The sequence below is a fragment of the Narcine bancroftii genome, chromosome 7 (genome assembly GCF_036971445.1).
Source record: "Narcine bancroftii isolate sNarBan1 chromosome 7, sNarBan1.hap1, whole genome shotgun sequence".
Classification (NCBI taxonomy): Eukaryota; Metazoa; Chordata; class Chondrichthyes; order Torpediniformes; family Narcinidae; genus Narcine; species Narcine bancroftii.
The window spans coordinates 183581106-183599632 of record NC_091475.1 but is presented as its reverse complement, the minus strand read 5'-3'; the positions used below and the strand labels follow the sequence as shown (position 1 = coordinate 183599632).

At 38.1% G+C, this 18527-nt stretch overlaps 1 protein-coding gene and 1 long non-coding RNA gene across 25 annotated transcripts in view; one reads left to right on the top strand and one right to left on the bottom strand.

Moving 5' to 3' along the window:
* Window positions 1-18527, bottom strand: part of nbeaa (neurobeachin a) — a 1045297-nt gene that overhangs the window by 652846 nt on the left and 373924 nt on the right. For all 24 annotated transcript variants that reach the window (XM_069891655.1, XM_069891654.1, XM_069891651.1 and 21 more), the window contains one exon: window positions 1670-1901. In XM_069891655.1, the coding sequence (XP_069747756.1) occupies window positions 1670-1901 (232 nt within the window). The remainder of the gene's footprint in view (window positions 1-1669; window positions 1902-18527) is intronic.
* LOC138739488 (uncharacterized) overlaps window positions 1-18527 on the top strand; it is a 58919-nt gene that overhangs the window by 5603 nt on the left and 34789 nt on the right. The window lies entirely within an intron of this gene.

Here is an 18527-nt window from a genome sequence, read left to right as displayed (position 1 = left end):
ACGCTGTGACAGTCACTGGCGTGGTCGATTGTTGCACCATCGAGGTCGGGGAAGGCGGAAGTCGTAGTGGGGACAATGGCGCCGCCCGGCACGGGGGGTAGGTGGGGAGGTCATAGAGGGCCGCTGAGCTGGCGGCTGGTTTTGAGAGGCACACTTTAGCGAAGTGGCCTTTCTTGCCACATCGGGAACAATACTGGTTCCTAGCCGGACAGTTATGGCATGATTGTCGGTCTGACCCACACCAGGACCCACAGTACTTACAGGGGCACCAGGCGCCTGCTGCAGCGACGTTTTCCTCCCCAGCTCGGTCTGGGGCTGCCGCTGCAGTGTGAGAGGGCCATGAGGGAGCCTGGGGGAACCTGGAATCGAAGGCTTCGATGTGCAGGGCTGCCGCTTCCAGGGTTTGCGCCACTTCCACTGTCTTGGTTAGGGCATAGATGTTGTCTTCCGGCAGCTTCTGCCGGATGGCCCTAAAGCGTAGCCCTCGGACGAATGCATCCTAGATCAGCCTCTCGACCTCCTTTGCGCCTACCCTGGGTTCAGCCAGACACAGTCGGGCCAATTCTCGCATGTGTCCCAGGTAATACTCAGCAGTCTCCTGGTCGGGTTGCTGGGCTCGGGCGTTGAGGAGGTACCTTGCACAGACTGCATTCAAAGGGGGATTGTACAAGTTCTCGAGAGTGTCCATTGTGCTCTTGAACGTGGAGCAGCCTTTGGTTGCCAGGAAGAAGTGGAGACCCAGCTTTGACCGGAGTAGGACCAACCTCTTCCAATCTGAGTCCAGGATGCCACTTGCGTGCGCCTCGATGATTGCCTCAACTGCGTGCTGCCAAATTTCGAAGTGTGTCTGAGCTTCCAGGAGGCTCCCTGTGCTCAGGAGGTTTTCCATGGCAACCGTGGGAAAATTTTGTGGATTAAATTGTGGTGCGCTGTTAGCCAGAATCAGACACACACAAGGTAAAGACTATACAACAGGCTTTAATCCACAAAGACTTCCACAGAGCCAGGCTGACTGTAGCTGCAGCAACTCTGAGTGATGCCTCGGGAGGCCGGCGCAGGCTTATATCCAAGAAGGTGAATAACACCCGACCAGGCGTTGTCCTGCCCCCTTACACTCCTGCAGGTACAGAAGTTGCCCCCTGCAGTAGGCCGGTGGTGTACCACCACACATATATTATGGTGCCTAGAGTTCAACACAATACTTCAACATCAAATAAATCAGTATTCTCTAAAGGTTCATCATGACTTTCTTGTTCTTGTACGTTATGTCTCTACCAATGAAGCCAAGCATCCTGGGTGCTTTTTCAAAAGTTTCCCCAATCTACCTTTCTCCTGGCAGAGATAAATGTTATTTGATATCAAGGAAATCAAGAAATACTATATTTTAGCAAGAAAATGGGACTCAAGTAAAAGATCAACGATAATTTTAATGATTGGCAGAGCAGTCACAAGCGATTTAATAGCCTAATTCTGCTTATCTTCACACCCTGGTCTGCCATTTTAATTTAAAAACAATATACTGTATACCAAAATCTCCAAATCATATTCTACCAAATTACATTTTTCAATCAAATGTTTGTTAAAAAAACATAAAATTGTAATACCATTTTTAAATTTCTTCACTGGTAATATATTTCGCAGACAAATTCATATCAACATGAATGCTTACCTGCTATCATGTCATCCATTTTACTCATCTTCAGTAGTACTTGCTCAATAAGGCCAACCTCTGTGCTCGCTTGAAGGTTGCGCACACTTTTGCGTAGTATGGCTGTGAACATACTCCAAATCTCTGCCTGGCAGGTGACATCACAGTGTTCAAGAAGTTCAATCATGCATGCTATACTCTCTGCATCCTGAATAATGAAGTTAATTTCTAAATCAAATTCTCCACCAACCAGCTGCCATGACAAAAGAAAAAAGTAAAATTATTTTAAAATTTTCATCTTTTTAAATTATATTTATGCAATATCAAAACATTTAAATCATGCAGCTTGTTAAATGTTTCAGACCACAATAATCAGCACAATTAAGTTTGCAAAAATTACCTCAAAATACCGCTACTTTATATGACAATCCTGAGTTTTATTCCTTCGATCTGGAGTGTTAACAACATAGTTAACATCATCCAGTTTTGATTTAACTACGAACGGTCCAGAAAATTTAGCTCTCAAAGGATTGTCACGTGTTGGAAACAAATTTAAAACTCTACTTTGACTTAAAATTCCTCACGAGCTTTCCTGTCAAATCAACGCTTCATTTTACCCTGAGCCATTTCAAAATTCTCTTGAGCCAAAGTCCACACTTTTTGTAACCTACCTTTAAATTTAGAAACATAATTCAGCAAATACAACTGCACATCCTCATGAACCTACTGTTCTTTGATCAACATTAAAGGTCCTCTAACCTGATGACCAAACACAATTTCAAAAGGGCTGAAACCTAATGAATCCTGCACAGCCTCCCTTGCTGCAAATAACAATAAATTAATACCTTTGTCCCAATCTTTTCCATTCTCCAGACAATAAATCCTCATCATATTTTTAAGAGTAGAATTAAATCTTTCAAAAGCTCCCTGAGTTTCAGGATGGTATGCAGATAGAGTGATCTATTTTATTCCCAACTCATAAATCAACTGTTTTTTTTTAATTTTTCATTTTTCACACTATAAACCATATTGACCAAGATACATACAGACATTTTTCTTCTTAAATATATAGTGTCGTTTTCTCCCCCTTTTCCCCCCTCCCTTCCCTCCCTCCCTCACTCCCTTCCCCATTTATTTAAAGTTCAATCTATAAGATACATTAAACCCGTTAAACAATGTTGTCACTTAATAAAAATACACAAGAAATTTTACTGAGTTAGTTCTTTTCGTTATCTTCTCCTTCTGTCATTTTAGGTGGTGGAAGTCCACGGTAGAATTTCTCTATTGTGTTTCATGTATGGCTCCCATATTTGTTCGAATATTGTAATGTTATTTCATAAATTATATGTTATTTTTTCTAATGGAATAAATGTATTCATTTCTATATACCATTGTTGTATTCTCAAGTTGTCTTCTAATTTCCAGGTTGACATAATACATTTTTTTGCTACAGCTAGGGCTATCATAACAAATCTTTTTTGTGCTCCATCCAAATCGAGTCCAAATTCTTTGTTTCTTATATTACTTAGGAGGAAGATTTCTGGGTTTTTTGGTATATTGCTTTTTGTGATTTTATTTAATATCTGGTTTAGATCTTCCCAAAATTTTTCCACTTTCTCACATGTCCAAATTGCATGAATTGTTCACGTTTCCTTTTTACAGCGAAAACATCTGTCTGATACTGTTGGGTCCTATTTATTTAACTTTTGGGGTGTGATGTATAGCCTGTATATCCAATTATATTGTATCATGCGTAACCTCGTGTTTATTGTATTTCTCATAGTTCCGGAGCATAGCTTCTCCCATGTTTCATTCTTTATCTTGATGTTTAGATATTGTTCCCATTTTTGTTTAGGTTTACCGTTTGTTTCCTCATTCTCCTTTTCTTGCAGTTTGATGTACATGTTTGTTACAAACTTTTTAATTATCATTGTGTCTGTAATCACATATTCAAAATTGCTTCCTTCTGTTAACCTCAGGCTGCTTCCCAATTTGTCCTTCAAGTAGGTTTTCAGTTGGTAGTATGCAAACATTGTATCGTGAGTTATATTATATTTATCCTTCATTTGTTCAAAGGATAATAATTTATTTCCCGAAAAACAATTTTCTATTCTTTTGATCCCTTTTCTCTCCCATTCTCTAAAGGAAAGGTTATCTATTGTGAAAGGGATTAGCTGATTTTGCGTCAATATTAGTTTTGGTAGTTGGTAATTTGTTTTATTCCTTTCTACATGAATCTTCTTCCAAATGTTGAGCAGATGATGCAATACCGGTGAATTCCTACGTTGCACCAATTTTTCATCCCATTTATATAGTATATGTTCAGGTATCTTCTCCCCTATTTTATCTAGTTCTAATCTGGTTTTTCCCTTGTTTGATAAAAATCTGATAGGTATCTTAATTGTGCGGCTCTATAATAATTCTTAAAGTTTGGTAGTTGTAAGCCTCCTTGTTTGTACCATTCTGTTAATTTATCTAGTGCTATCCTCGGTTTCCCCCCTTTTCATAAGAATTTCCTTATTATTTTCTTTAATTCCTTGAAGAATTTCTCTGTTAGGTGTATTGTTAATGACTGAAATAGGTATTGTATCCTTGGGAAAATATTCATTTTAATACAGTTTATCCTTCCTATCAGTGTTAGTGGTAAGTCTTTCCAATGCTCTAAGTCATCTTGTAATTTTTTCATTAATGGATCGTAATTGAGTTTATATAGATGGCCGAGGTTTTTATTTAGTTGTACACCTAGGTATCGTATTGCTTGTATTTCTCTGGTAGGCTGAATTTTTGTAGTACTTTGAATAAATAATTCCATTCTACTCTGTCAAAGGCCTTCTCTGCGTCTAAAGCAACCACTACTGTTGGAGTTTTATTTCCTTCTACTGCGTGAATTAAGTTAATAAATTTACAGATATTGACTGTTGTTCATCTTTTTTTAATAAATCCAGTTTGGTCTAGATTTACTATTTTTGGTACATAGTCGGCCAATCTGTTTGCTAATAGTTTAGCTATTATCTTATAATCTGTAAGATTAAGTAAAGGTATTGGTCTATATGATGCTGGTGCAAGTGGATCTTTCCCTGTCTTTGGTATTACTGTAATTATTGCTGTTTTGCATGAATCTGGTATACTTTGTGTTTTATCAATCTGGTTGATTACTTCCAGAAGGGGAGGAATTAATAAGTCCTTAAATGTTTTATAGAATTCTATTGGGAATCCATCCTCTCCTGGTGTTTTATTGTTTGGTAGTTTTTTTAATATCTCCTGTAATTCTTCTATTTCAAATGGTTTTATTAATTTATTTTGCTCCTCTGTTTGTAATTTTGGTAGTTCAATTTTAGTTAAAAATTCATCTATTTTCCTTCTTTCCCTTCGTTTTCAGTTTGATATAATTGCTCGTAGAATTCCCTGAAGTTTTCATTGATCTCAGTTGGATTATATGTAATTTTTTTGTCCTTTTTCCTTAATGCCAATACCATTCTTTTAGTTTGTTCTGTCTTAAGCTGCCACACTAGAATTTTGTGCGTTTTTTCTCCTAGCTCATAATATTTCTGTTTTGTCTTCATTATGTTCTTCTCCACCTTATATGTTTGTAGTGTTTCATATTTTATTTTTTTAACTGCCAATTCTCTTCTTTTAGTTGTATCTTCCTTTATTGCTAATTCTTTTTCTATATTTGTTATTTCCCTTTCCAACTGTTCTGTTTTCCGATTGTCGTCCTTCTTCATCTTAGTTACATAACTTATTATTTGCTCTCTGATGAACGCTTTCATTGCGTCCCATAGTATAAACTTATACTGATTCCGTATTTATTTCAAAGTACATTATAATTTGTCGTTCAATGAATTCTCTAAAATCCTGTCCTTTAAGTAGCATGGAGTTTAATCTCCATCTATACATTCTTGGTCACCTATCTCGGCTGCACCATTTCATCAGATGCAAGGATCGACAATGAGATAGACAACAGACTCGCCAAGGCAAATAGCGCCTTTGGAAGACTACACGAAAGAGTCTGGAAAAACAACCAACTGAAAAACCTCACAAAGATAAGCGTATACAGAGCCGTTGTCATACCCACACTCCTGTTCGGCTCCGAATCATGGGTCCTCTACCGGCATCACCTACGGCTCCTAGAACGCTTCCACCAGCGTTGTCTCCGCTCCATCCTCAACATCCATTGGAGCGCTTTCATCCCTAACGTCGAAGTACTCGAGATGGCAGAGGTCGACAGCATCGAGTCCACGCTGCTGGAGATCCAGCTGCGCTGGATGGGTCACATCTCCAGAATGGAGGACCATCGCCTTCCCAAGATTGTGTTATATGGCGAGCTCTCCACTGGCCACCGTGACAGAGGTGCACCAAAGAAAAGGTACAAGGACTGCCTAAAGAAATCTCTTGGTGCCTGCCACATTGACCACCGCCAGTGGGCTGATAACGCCTCAAACCGTGCCTCTTGGCGCCTCACAGTTTGGCGGGCAGCAACCTCCTTTGAAGAAGACCGCAGAGCCCACCTCACTGACAAAAGGCAAAGGAGGAAAAACCCAACACCCAACCCCAACCAACCAATTTTCCCCTGCAACCGTGTCTGCCTGTCCCGCATCGGACTTATCAGCCACAAACGAGCCTGCAGCTGACGTGGACTTTTTACCCCCTCCATAAATCTTCGTCCGCGAAGCCAAGCCAAAGAAGATACATTCTTGGTGGGATGTCCTCTAGCTCTATTGCCAATAACAGGGGAGAGTGGTCCGATAATAGTCTAGCCTTATATTCCATTTTCATAACTCTCCCTTGAATGTGGGCTGATAACAGGAATAGGTCTATCCTTGAGTATGTTTTATGTCTACCCGAATAGTATGAATATTCCTTTTCCTTGGGTGTCGTTTCCTCCATATATCCAAAAGTTGCATTTCTTGCATCGATTTAATTATAAATTTGGTTACTTTGTTCTTTTTTGTTAGTTTTTTTTCCAGTTTTATCCATGTTTGAGTCCAAATTAAGGTTAAAATCCCCTCCTATTAGTATGTTCCCTTGCGTATCTGCTATCTTCAAAAAGATATCTTGCATAAATTTTTGATCTTCTTCATTAGGTGAATATACATTGAGTAAATCCAAAATTCTGAATATATCTGACATTTTATCATTACATATCTCCCTGCTGGATCTATTATTTCCTCTTCTATTTTGATTGGTACATTTTTATTGATTAATATAGCTACTCCTCTGGCTTTTGAATTATATGATGCTGCTGTTACATGTCCTATCCAATCTCTCTTTAATTTCTTGTGTTCCACTTCAGTTAGATGTGTTTCTTGTATGAATGCTACATCAATTTTTTCTTTTTTCAGTAAATTTAAGTTTCTTCCTTTTGATTTGGTTATGTATTCCATTAATATTTAAAGTCATATAGCTCAACATAGCCATTTCATACTTTGTTTATCTTTCCTTTCCATCTCCTCATCACCACCTTCCCTTCTTATCCATTTCTGCTTTCTTTTTTTGAACACATTATAAGACATTTCTAAAACATAAAATATTTCCACTATTCTCATATCTAAAATTCCTTTAACCCCAATAGTCCCTCCCCTTTCTGAGTTGCCCTTTGTCCCTTGTCAGGCAACCACATTCTCCCCTCTCCATTTGGATTTGCGAATCCGCTCGCAAGCGTCAACTGTTTCGCAGTGACTGTAATTCTTCCCTACCCAGCCCCGCCCAGAAAAGATTTTAATCTTCATATATAACAAAGGTCACTCTCTTAATTCCCTCCTTACTTCCTTTCTTCCCCTTCTTAGTTCTTACCTATACTCTATTTTTTATGTATACGCATATATATACATACACACACACATACATATATATATGTATATATATATATATATATATATATGTACCTACATACACACATACATATAGTTTGTTGTCATTTTTGTTCTTGTTACATCTCTTCATCTCTCTGTCTGTTTTGTAGTTGTTCTGCAAATTTTCGTGCTTCTTCCGAATCCGAGAATAGTTTGTTTTGCTGCCCCAGAATAACTATTTTAAGTACCACTGGGTATTTTAACATAAATTTATAACCTTGTTTCCATAGGGTCATTTTTGCTGCATTGAACTCCTTCCTCTTCTTCAGGAGTTCAAAACTTATATCTGGATAGAAAAAAAAATTTTGATTCTTGTATTCCAATGGTTTTTTGTCTTCTCTTATTTTTTTCATTGCCTTCTCCAATATATTTTCTCTTGTTGTATATCTTAGGAATTTTACTAGAATGGATCTTGATTTTTGTTGTGGTTGTGGTTTAGGGGCTAATGTTCTGTGTGCCCTTTCTATTTCCATTTCTTCCTGTAATTCTGGTCTTCCTAGGACCCTGGAGATCCATTCTTTTATAAATTCTTTCATATTTTTGCCTTCTTCATCTTCCTTAAGGCCCACTATCTTTATATTGTTTCTTCTATTATAATTTTCCATTATATCTATCTTCTGAGCTAACAGCTCCTGTGTTTCTTTAACTTTTTTATCAGATTCTTCTAATTTCTTTTTTAAGTCATCTACTTCTATTTCTATGGCTGTTTCTCGTTCTTCCACCTTGTCTACTCTTTTTCCTATATCTTTCCTCCTCTTCTTCTGAGTCCACTCCAGGATCTGTGTCCTTTACCTCTGTCTCTTCTGGTTTTCTTGTTGGGTTGTTTGTTTTATTTTGTTGGGTATTTTTAGTCTTCTTATTTTTATTAGAAGTGTCTTGGTGTTGGTCTTCTTCCTCTGGGTTGGTCATCTGTTGTTTCTTTGATTTCTTATTTTTATTCTTTTCCTTCTTGTTCTCGTTATTTTCTATATTTTCCTCTTGCTGTTGTGTTGTAGTTGCCTGATTCAGCTGTGGAGATCTACTCCTCAGCTGGTCCCCCCTCCCCCGTCAGTGTTATTTTTGTCTTGCACATCGCGCATGCGCGAGGATTCACGCATGCGTGGTTGCGCACTTTTGTTTGGCTCTGTGAGCCATTTTTGTAGTCCCAAGTTCGGGGCTTCGACTGACCTCAGGGAGCGGGCTTCTCTCTCCACGGCGGGGCTCCTCATACAGGTAAGGCCTTCACCTTATTCTTCCGATGTCTTTCCTTCTTCTTTTCTTCCCGTTGTTTTTGGTTTTTCTTTCTTCCCTGCCATTTTCTCCACACTTTTACTTTCACTTTGTTATGGTTTTTATGTTTGTGCCTTTGTTTTTTCTCTATCTTTTTTTAAACTTTTCTGGAGAGGGCTGGAGTTCCCCTACCGGCCACTACTCCATCACGTGACTCCTATAAATCAACTGTTGAAACAACCCAGACATAAAGTTAGATCCTTGATCATTCTGGGTCTCTTTTGGTAATCCAAAACCTGAAAAATCTTTCCAGAGCCTTTACCACATTTTGGCTTTAATATTCCTAAATGGTATAACCTCTGAAATCTCGACGCTGTACACATAATTGTTAATGTACTGATTCCCAGACTTTGTTTTAGGCAGGGGACCTACACAATCCACAATAACCTTAGTGAAAGGTTTCCCAACAACAGGAATAGGTTGCAATGGAGCTACTGGAGGACCCTGGTTAGGTTTCCCCACAACTTGACAAAAGTGACATGTCTGGTACCAATTTACAACATCTTCCTCAAACCAGGCCAGAAAAACTGTCTCAAAATCGTTTTCATGGGTTTTCTTTACACCAAAATGACCTAGATTTAAAATTTCATTCTGGTAATTTCTCAGAACAACCCGATGAATCACCCCCCACTCTTCATTATTAGGAATATCAAGAGGTCTCGATTTCTTCATCAACAATTCACCCTTCATGCAATATCCACAAACCATTCCTTTAATCTCCTGTTCATTTCTGCTTTGTCCCTTAAATCAGTAAGATCTGTATTTGTCCTCTGTGGCTGAATTAACTCTTTCCTTGACAAAGAGAAATCCTCACTCTCACAATTACCCTGCTCTTTTAAAACTATTTCAGAAGCACTGGGCAAGTCTCTATAAACTGGATCTTCCTCAGCTTTCATCATGTTCTTAGACAAAGACCTTGTTACAGCACATGCAGGATATAGCTCACAATCCTCTTCAACCTCATCCTTATTAGGCCGATTTGTTAATCTAAAAACTGAACCAACTTTATCCTCTGTCAAATCATTCCCTAATAAAAACGAGACATGGGTAACTTTGATATTACTCCTACTACAACAGGTCCTTTAACTAATTCTGAATTCAGCACTATGTCGTGAAGAGATATTGACTCCACCTTACCTCCAACACCTTTAATCAAAGTTGTTTCCCGTGTCAGTCTTCTGATCAAGAATTAAAAGATTTTCCAAGAACAGTGACTGAGCAGCCCCAGTATCTCTTTAGAATTTTAACTGGAACCTGTTATTCTCCCTCCTTTACTGAAACCAAGCCCTCTGACAAAAGGTTTGAAAACATGCATGACACCCTTACCAGTTTTGGAACATCTGCTCTCCTTAAATTCAACTGTCTGAATACATGCTTCTGGTAAAACCTCCTTTTCTCGTCTCTTTTTCAACACTAAACAATTTACAATAAAATGACCAGGTTTCTTACAAAAATGACATACAAATCCAGAAGTTCTGTCCTTTCCAACCTTACTTTCACCTTTTCACTTAACATTCTCCCAGACTTAATTTCAGACTTACCAGTCTGCTTCACATTAACTTTCTGAACAGGTTTCCTAATCTGTTCTACATTAACTCTCTGAAAAGGCTGAAATGTATTTTTGTGAATTAAGGCAAATTCATCCGCTAATCTAGCCATTTGTCGCCATGATACTGCGTCTCTCTCATCCAGGTATAATTTAATCTCATTTGGAACACACCTTTTAATTTTCTCAATTAATATCAATTCTCTCAATCTGTCAAAATCATTATTTATTCCTTTTGAGATGCACTAACAGTCAAAATATACAGATATTCCCAGAGCAAAATCCATATAAGATTGATTTCATGTTTTCACCAAACTCCCAAATTTTTTGTCTATATGCTTCTGGAACCAACTCATAAGCTTTCCGTACTGCTTGTTTAACAGTATCGTATTTTCCACTTGCTCTGGAGTCAAACTAGAATATGCAATTTGTGCTTTTCGTTTCAATACACTTTGGAGCATAAGAGGCCATTTTTCTTTTGGCCATCTTGAGCTCTCAGCAACCTTTTCAAAAAGTTGAAAATATATATATCCATATCTCCCTCATCAAAAGAAGAAACTATATTTACCTCTCTACTAGCCAAAAACATCTTCCCGGGAGTTACATCCTCAATTCTCTTACTTCTCTCAATCTTAATTTTTAACTTCTCTAATTGAAACCATCTGTCCCTTTCAATCTTTTCCAAGTCATATTTTCTGTCTTTCAACATCCTCCCTCTATCAGCTTCCTCTGCCACATATATCCTCTGTTTTTCATCCTCTTCCTTTTGTTTTTCAGTTTGGTCTGCCTCATATTGTTGTCTCTGCAACTCAAAATTACATTTCTCTCTTTCCTCTTCCACCCTCCATTATTCTCATTCTTCTTCCACCCTCAATTTCCACAATTCCAATTGCAACTCTATTATCTAAGTCTTTCTCAACAAATTTTCCCTCACCTATATATTTCACTATAATCCTTTGTATTTGTATTTTCCTCAACTTCAGTCATCTTTAATGCCTTAGAAATAACCATCAGTTCCACTTTTCTCTTGCTCTGCAGCGCTGCAGGTGATGGTTGTGGAAAAAAATGTCTCAACATCCATTGCTGCTGTTTTTCCACACACAAGCTTTAAATTAGCTTGAGAAAAAAACCATTTAACTAATAAATCACAAAAACCCCAATTTTCAATCCGAAAGGATGAGCCCCCAAAAATGTTGTGAGCCCAGAGGACACCAAAACCCAGTAGCAATAGATATTCACAAATGGTTACTTAAACAAAAGTTGCTTTTAATTATCTTTAAACATGAAAACAAAATCAAACTTTAACATCACTATTGACTTAACTAACCTAACTTAACCCCTTCTAATTCTGAGCACACGCGTATGTAATGTGTGTGTATGTTCACAAAAGTTATTTGGTTCACAGTCCAATCTCACTTCTCATTCCTCCAAGTTCACTGGTTGCTGGCAATTCTTATACCGTGCACAGAATTTAACATTTATAAAGTTCACCAGGCTTCAGTGCTTGAAAGGTAAATGGTTACTGCTCAGGAAGGTTCTTGTTGGTTTTTAGAGAGAGATTTGTTGTTCACTGGACACCCACAACTGATTTCTTTTCAATCAGCCACTTCAGTATCTTGCCGAAGAAACATGCCCCCTCCGGGTTCTCCAGATGATAACCTCTTTCTTTCAGGTCACCACAGTTCCTTTTTGTTTCTCTTATTTCAAGTGATACATAAGACAGCCAGTCCTCTCCTCTTGCATGAACCACAAGGGCTTTGACCAGGCTGAACCAAGCACTCACAACTCATCTTCCAAATGGGATTTTCCACAAGCTTGCCAGCTTACCCTGTTCCAGTCCCAGCTGTTGCTGCTGACTGTCGCACTGCAAAATAGATCTCTCTCTTTGTCTCAGAGAAAAAGCCTGTTTTAATCTCTGTGCTTGCAAAACAACACAACCCTCTTAGAACAGCAAGCTCCCCTCCAATCAGACTGCGGCTCTGACAAGTTCTTTCATCTGTGGCCTTTTTGTGAACAATCCATTAGTGAATTATCTTGGGGACTCTCTGAAGCTTTTGCAAAGGCTGTGGCTCCGACATATCTAGCATGAGCAGAGCTCCAGTGTTTGTATGTGACCTACACTAAAAAACCTGCCACAATTTATCTCCAAAAACATATCTATATACAAAACAAACACAACATAATCTGTCACATTGCTCATTTCAAATTAACTAAAGCAGCCACAGAAGCAGCAAACTTCTGTATCATCTGCAAATTGGTGTATGCACTAAATCACAGCATCTACAGACTTCCTTGTTTCACAGAAGCCTTGGTAAAAAAACAATACTGACTGTCCACATTCCTGATATCCTAAAATGAGAGGGAGATGAGCCTGAGATTGTGGTACATGGAGGTACCAATGGCGTAGCGAGGAAGAGAGAAGAGGTCCTGAAAAGTGAGTATAGGGAGTTGAAAAGAAGGACTACAAAGGGAGTAATCTCAGGATTACTGTCTGTGAAACACGATGGTGAGAGCAGGAATAGAATGAGGTGGATAAATGCATGGCTGAAGGGTTGGAACAAGGGGCAGGGATTCAAGTTTCTGGATCACTGGGACCATTTTTGTGACCTTTACAGAAAGGACAGGTTGCACTTGAATCCCAGGGGGACCAGGATCCTGGAGGGGACATTTGCTAAGGCTACTCAGGAGTCTTTAAACTAGAATGTTTGGGGGTGGGGGTGGGGGGAGCCAAATGGTAGAGAACACTAAGGAAATGGTTTGATTGCAAATAAAGAAAGTTTGTAGACAGTGTTTGAGGGCGGGAAGGCAGGTGATAGAGAAGGGAGATGCTCTGTACGAAGATTGAGGGGAGACAACAGAAAAAGAACAAAATAGAGTTGTTTGTAAATATAGGGGAAAACAGAGAGTAAGAAGTGGGAAATCTTTGAAATGCATATATTTTAATGCTAGAAACATTGTAAGGAAGGTGGATGAGCTAAGCGTATAGATTGACACTTGGCAGTATGACATGGTAGTGATTATTGAAACATGATTGTGGGAGGGATGTGATTGGGAGTTAATTATTCCTGGATTCTGTTGCTTTAGGTGTGATAGAATCAGAGTGGCAAGAGGGGGCGGTGTTGCATTGCTTGTCAGGGAAAATATTACAGCGGTGCTTAGGCTAGATTGATTAGAGGCCTCATCAAGGGAGGCTATTTCGGTGGAATTGAGGAATGGGAAAGGGGTAGTTACACTTAATAGAGATGTATTATAGACCACCCAATGGAGAATGAGAACTAGAAGAGCAAATTTGTTGGGAGATAGCAGATATCTGTAATAAGCTCAGGGTTGTGATTGTGGGAGATTTTAATTTTCCAAATATAAATTGGGAAACCCATTCTGTGATAGGGTTGGATGATTTGGAGCTGGTAAAATATGTGCAGGATAGGTTTTTTTACAGCAATACGTAGAGGTACTGACTAGAGAAGGTGCAGTGTTAGATCTATGGTTGAGGAATGAGATAGGTCAGGTGATGGAGGTATGTGTTGGGGAGCACTTAGGGTCCAGTGGTCATAGTACCATTAGCTTCAATGTAATTATGGAAGGAGATAGGTCAGGGCCAAGGGTTGAGGTTTTCGAGTGGGGAAAAGCTAGATAATGAGGAGATGCGAATGGATTTACGAGGAGTGGATTGGGACGATTTGATGGACTAAGAAAATTAAATATTTAGGGGTAATGACTGATATGGATTATCAACATCTGTATAAGTTGAATTATATTCCCTTATGAACAAAAATAAAAGCTGATTATATGGAAAATTCTTCCTTTGACATTAATGGGATGTGTGAATTGTGTTAAAATGAATATTTTTCCTCGCGTTCAATACCTTTTTCAATCAATTCCACGTTCGCTTCCAAAGATGTTTTTTTTTAAAGTTAAAAGTGGCAATAAGGATATTTTTATGGAAAGGTAAATTAGCTAGAGTATCGTTGCAAAAATTGACATGGAAATATGCATTAGGGGGACTACAATTGCCCCATTTCCAGAATTATTATGAAGCAGCCCAGTTAAAATTTATTAATAGGATGTTTGATGTTAATCAACCTCCTAGCTGGGCTAAATTGGAACTAGTACAGATTTCTGATTCTAATATACATCAATTTATATTTAGATGGATTCCTCATCTTTTGCAATATTATAATGTACCAGTATTACCACATTTATTTGATATTTGGTATAAAAGAAATTTGGCAATAGGAACTGGAGATAAGGTTTCATTACAAATTCCATTTTATCAGAATAAATTAATATCACTTTCAATGAATAATCAGTATTTAAAGATTTGGCACTTGAAAGGTATTAAAGTGTTAGTGGATTGTTTTGAAGATGGGATATTTATTTCTTTTGATAGCTTTCGGGAAAAATTTGAGGTGCCATTAAATTCTTTGTTTGCATATTTTCAAGTTCGTGCCTTAGTAGTGAAAAATTTTGGGTGAGAATTGAAGATACCTAAGTTAACTAAATTTAAAAATTTAATTGTAAATGGAGCAAAAAAGGGATTTATTTAAAAAATGTATTATTTTTTGCAAGAAAAAATGGCTAAACCAGACTTAGATAAATCTAGAATTAACCCAAGAAGAATAGACTATTGTGTGTGAAGATAGTGTGACTAAATTGATTAATGTATGATATAGTTTGAGGAATTATAATTTTCTACATCAGTTGTATTTAACTCCGGAAAAGTTAAAAAGATATGGATTTAGTCATTCGGATTTATGTTTTTATTGTGGGACTCAAATTGGTGCTTTTTTTTCATTCTGTCTGGTTGTGTGATAAAGTTAAGTCTTTTTGGATACAAATTAAAGAGTTTTTAGAGGATTTATTTGAGATTACTTTAATAGTATATCCACTGCTTTTTTTAATAGGGTATATTACAACTTTAACAATGGGTTTAAGAATGGATAAATCTCAAATTGAGTTTATTCGGTTAGCATTAGCAGTTGCTAGGAAATGTATTGCGACTATGTAGAAAAATTATGTGGATTTAAATATGAACTATTGGCATAATGGATTGAAAGCTTGTATTTGTTTGGAAAAGATAACAAATTTCATAATAATTATTCTTTTTATGTGAAGATGTGGTCTCCATATCTGAAATATATGTGTTTGGATGTAGTTATTATTTTTGGTGTTTTGTGTTTTTTTTAATGTAAAGGTTTGGCACATTCCGCAGCAATGAATAAGTAACAGCTATATGTTTTTTTTTTATTTCTCCCTCAGTAGAGGGAGTTTGGGGGGGATTTATGGGTAAGGGGCTGGGGGTATAGTTTTTTTTTCTTTTTGGGGGTGGTTTGTTTTGTTTACTATGCATTTTATATATATGCATTTTATATATATTCATAAATAAAGTTTTTTTTTAAAAAAAAGGAAAGAGTTAATATAAATAGCTGATTTATTTGGAAGTGTCTGAATGGTGGAGGATCTGTCAATCAAAGAATTTAAGCAACAGTTGAAATCTCCACCCATAATCACCACATATTCATTCAAATTAGGTAGAGAATTAAAAAAAGCTTTTGAAAAAAAATTCAGGACAGTCGATATTAGGAGCATATATATTAATCATTACCACCTTCTTATTTCCCAATGAACCAGTAACCACTAAAAATCTTCCAGCTACATCAAATATTGTAATAAAATGTACAAATGGAACCTTGGAATCAATAAAAATTAAGATACCTCTCACTTTAGCTTGAGAAAGGGACTGGAATTGTAAACCTTTTAAATTAAAAAAAAATTATATTCATCCTTTTTACCATCATCTCCAAGTATAGTTATTCATTTGGAAAAAATAGATTCAGAAGTGACCACTAGCCATTTGGTAAATTGTGACAGCAATTAAAGTGAACACCAATTACTTAAGTCATGTAGGTAGCAAAGAATTAATATGTTTAAAAACCATCATATACATCAGCCAAATTACACACCACAAATCAATAATGGTATGATAAATTTGTGAACTAATGTTGTAACAGATTTATGAAAGTTCTGAGACTTAACGTTCCAAGTGCAACAAATATACCAATCGAATAAAAGTTGCAAGAAGTAAACACAAAACTCTGCAGACACTATCTTATTAAATAAAAACACAATGCTGGAGAAACTCAGCAGGTCAAACAATGTCCTTTTTATCGCAAATAGGTCACAGTCGCTTCGGGCTTGAGCCCTTCAAGCTATGTGAAAATGTTGACAGGCGTCCAAATAAAAAAGTATGGAGGGGAGGTGTGGTCACAAAAGCGGAGGTACTATATAGGGAAGGAAGAGAGGGCACAGCAGCAAGGGGAGGAATGGCTAAATGAACAGAGAGAAAGGAAAGGGGGAAGGGAGAGCAAGTTAGCATAAACTGTAGAAGTCGATATTAATGACGTCCAGGTGGAGTGTGCCCATCAGATAATCAGGTGTTGTTCCTCCAATTTACGGGTGGTCATCAGAGAATGGGAGAGGGACACAGAACTGAAATGGTTGGCCATTGGATGGTCCCTGTCACTGGTATAGACAGTGAAGATCCTCAGCGAAGCGATCTCCCAGTCTGTGCCCACTCTCTCTCTGATGCAGGTGAGGCCAAGAAGGGAGCATTGGATGTAGTAAATCAATCCTGCAGATACACAAGTGAAGTGTTGCTTCACTTGAAAGACCTGTTTGCAGTCCCTGACTGTGGCACCTCCTGCAGTCACAGGGGAGTTGGGGGGCACAATTGGTGGGGTGTCACAGAGGAAGGCAGAGAGAGTCTGGTAGTGGGATCCTATTGTAAGTGCCAGAAATTCTGGAGGTCATCATGTTGGATACAGAGGTTGGTAGGGTGGTAGGTGAGGTCAAGGGGAATCCTGCGTTCACCTTTTTCATTCAGTCATCTGTTTTTACTGATTACTGACAGGCCGAAAACACTAGTTACCTTGTATTTCCCATGGATGCTGCATGACCTGCTGAGTTTCTCCAGCACATTTGTGTTTTCCACACAACCCCAGAATTTGCATATTTTCTTGTTTAAAAGTAAATAATAAACTGGTCTTGATGGGATAAATATCTTTGACCAGGTTTTGACTGAAACAATTTGGTTACACATCCAATATTAAAAGAATTCAAACCTAAGCATCTTCCATTGATGGAACTAGAATGGAAATGAGTCATCTTCAACTCACAGGAGAGATTGAGAAGATTATCAGTTAGAAGACAACATAAACTTGTCCGTAGCAGTCCATGGGATACAACTGTAAATAAGCATCTTGCATTTAGTAAATTTCTATGATTGTTGCATATGGTCAGCAATACCCTTGAACAGAAAATATTTAGAGTAAGAAGTCAGAAAAAAATGCCAACAGACGTCAATCACTTCAACAATGGATACAGCTGCCACAAATAGCAGTTAGAAATTGCACTGTCAAGGGATGCTTATTAAGGGGATGAGAGAATCAAACTGCTAAAAGGACAGAAGCTCACTACTCCAACAGAATTTAAATGATGGAGGATGAGAAGCAACTTAATTAACAGAGGATGAGAGATAATTTAATCGTTGGTGTATGAGAGGTGACCACAGAGCTGTTTAAGATTATGACAGGCATCGATAGAGTGCTCAGAAACTCAAGCGTTAGGTTTTTATTTTTACACACAGAGAATGCCGGGTACTTGGAATGCACTGCCACGTGTGGTGGTTGAGGCTAATACAATAAGCACAAGGGGTGTAAGAAAAATAGGGGGTAATGGGCAGTGAGGGAAGGAAGGCTTAGATTTATCGTGCATAGGTTACAAGGGCTGGAACAACATTGTGGACTGAAGGGCTTGTAATGTGCTGTACTGCTCTACATGCTGAGCACTTACGCACCTCAGGCCAGTGTGCTTGGCCCACTCCTGTTCACAATTGCATTGCCAGATCCAGTTATAACAGTGTCAGCAATTTTGCAAATGATGTAACAGTCATCGGCCTCATCAGCAACAACGGTGAGTCACACGACAGAGAAGAGGTGGAAAATCTCGTGAGATGATGTGAGAGGAACAACCAGAGTTTCAATGTGGACAAGACAAAGGAGATGATCATAGTCTTCAGAAGGACCAAAATGACCACCCAGTTCCTTGGTGTTCACTTAACTAGTGACCTGTAGTGAACTCACAACATCCCACTTATCAGGAAGACAACAGCTACACTTCCTGATAAAAATGAAACAGATAAGGCTATTGGCCA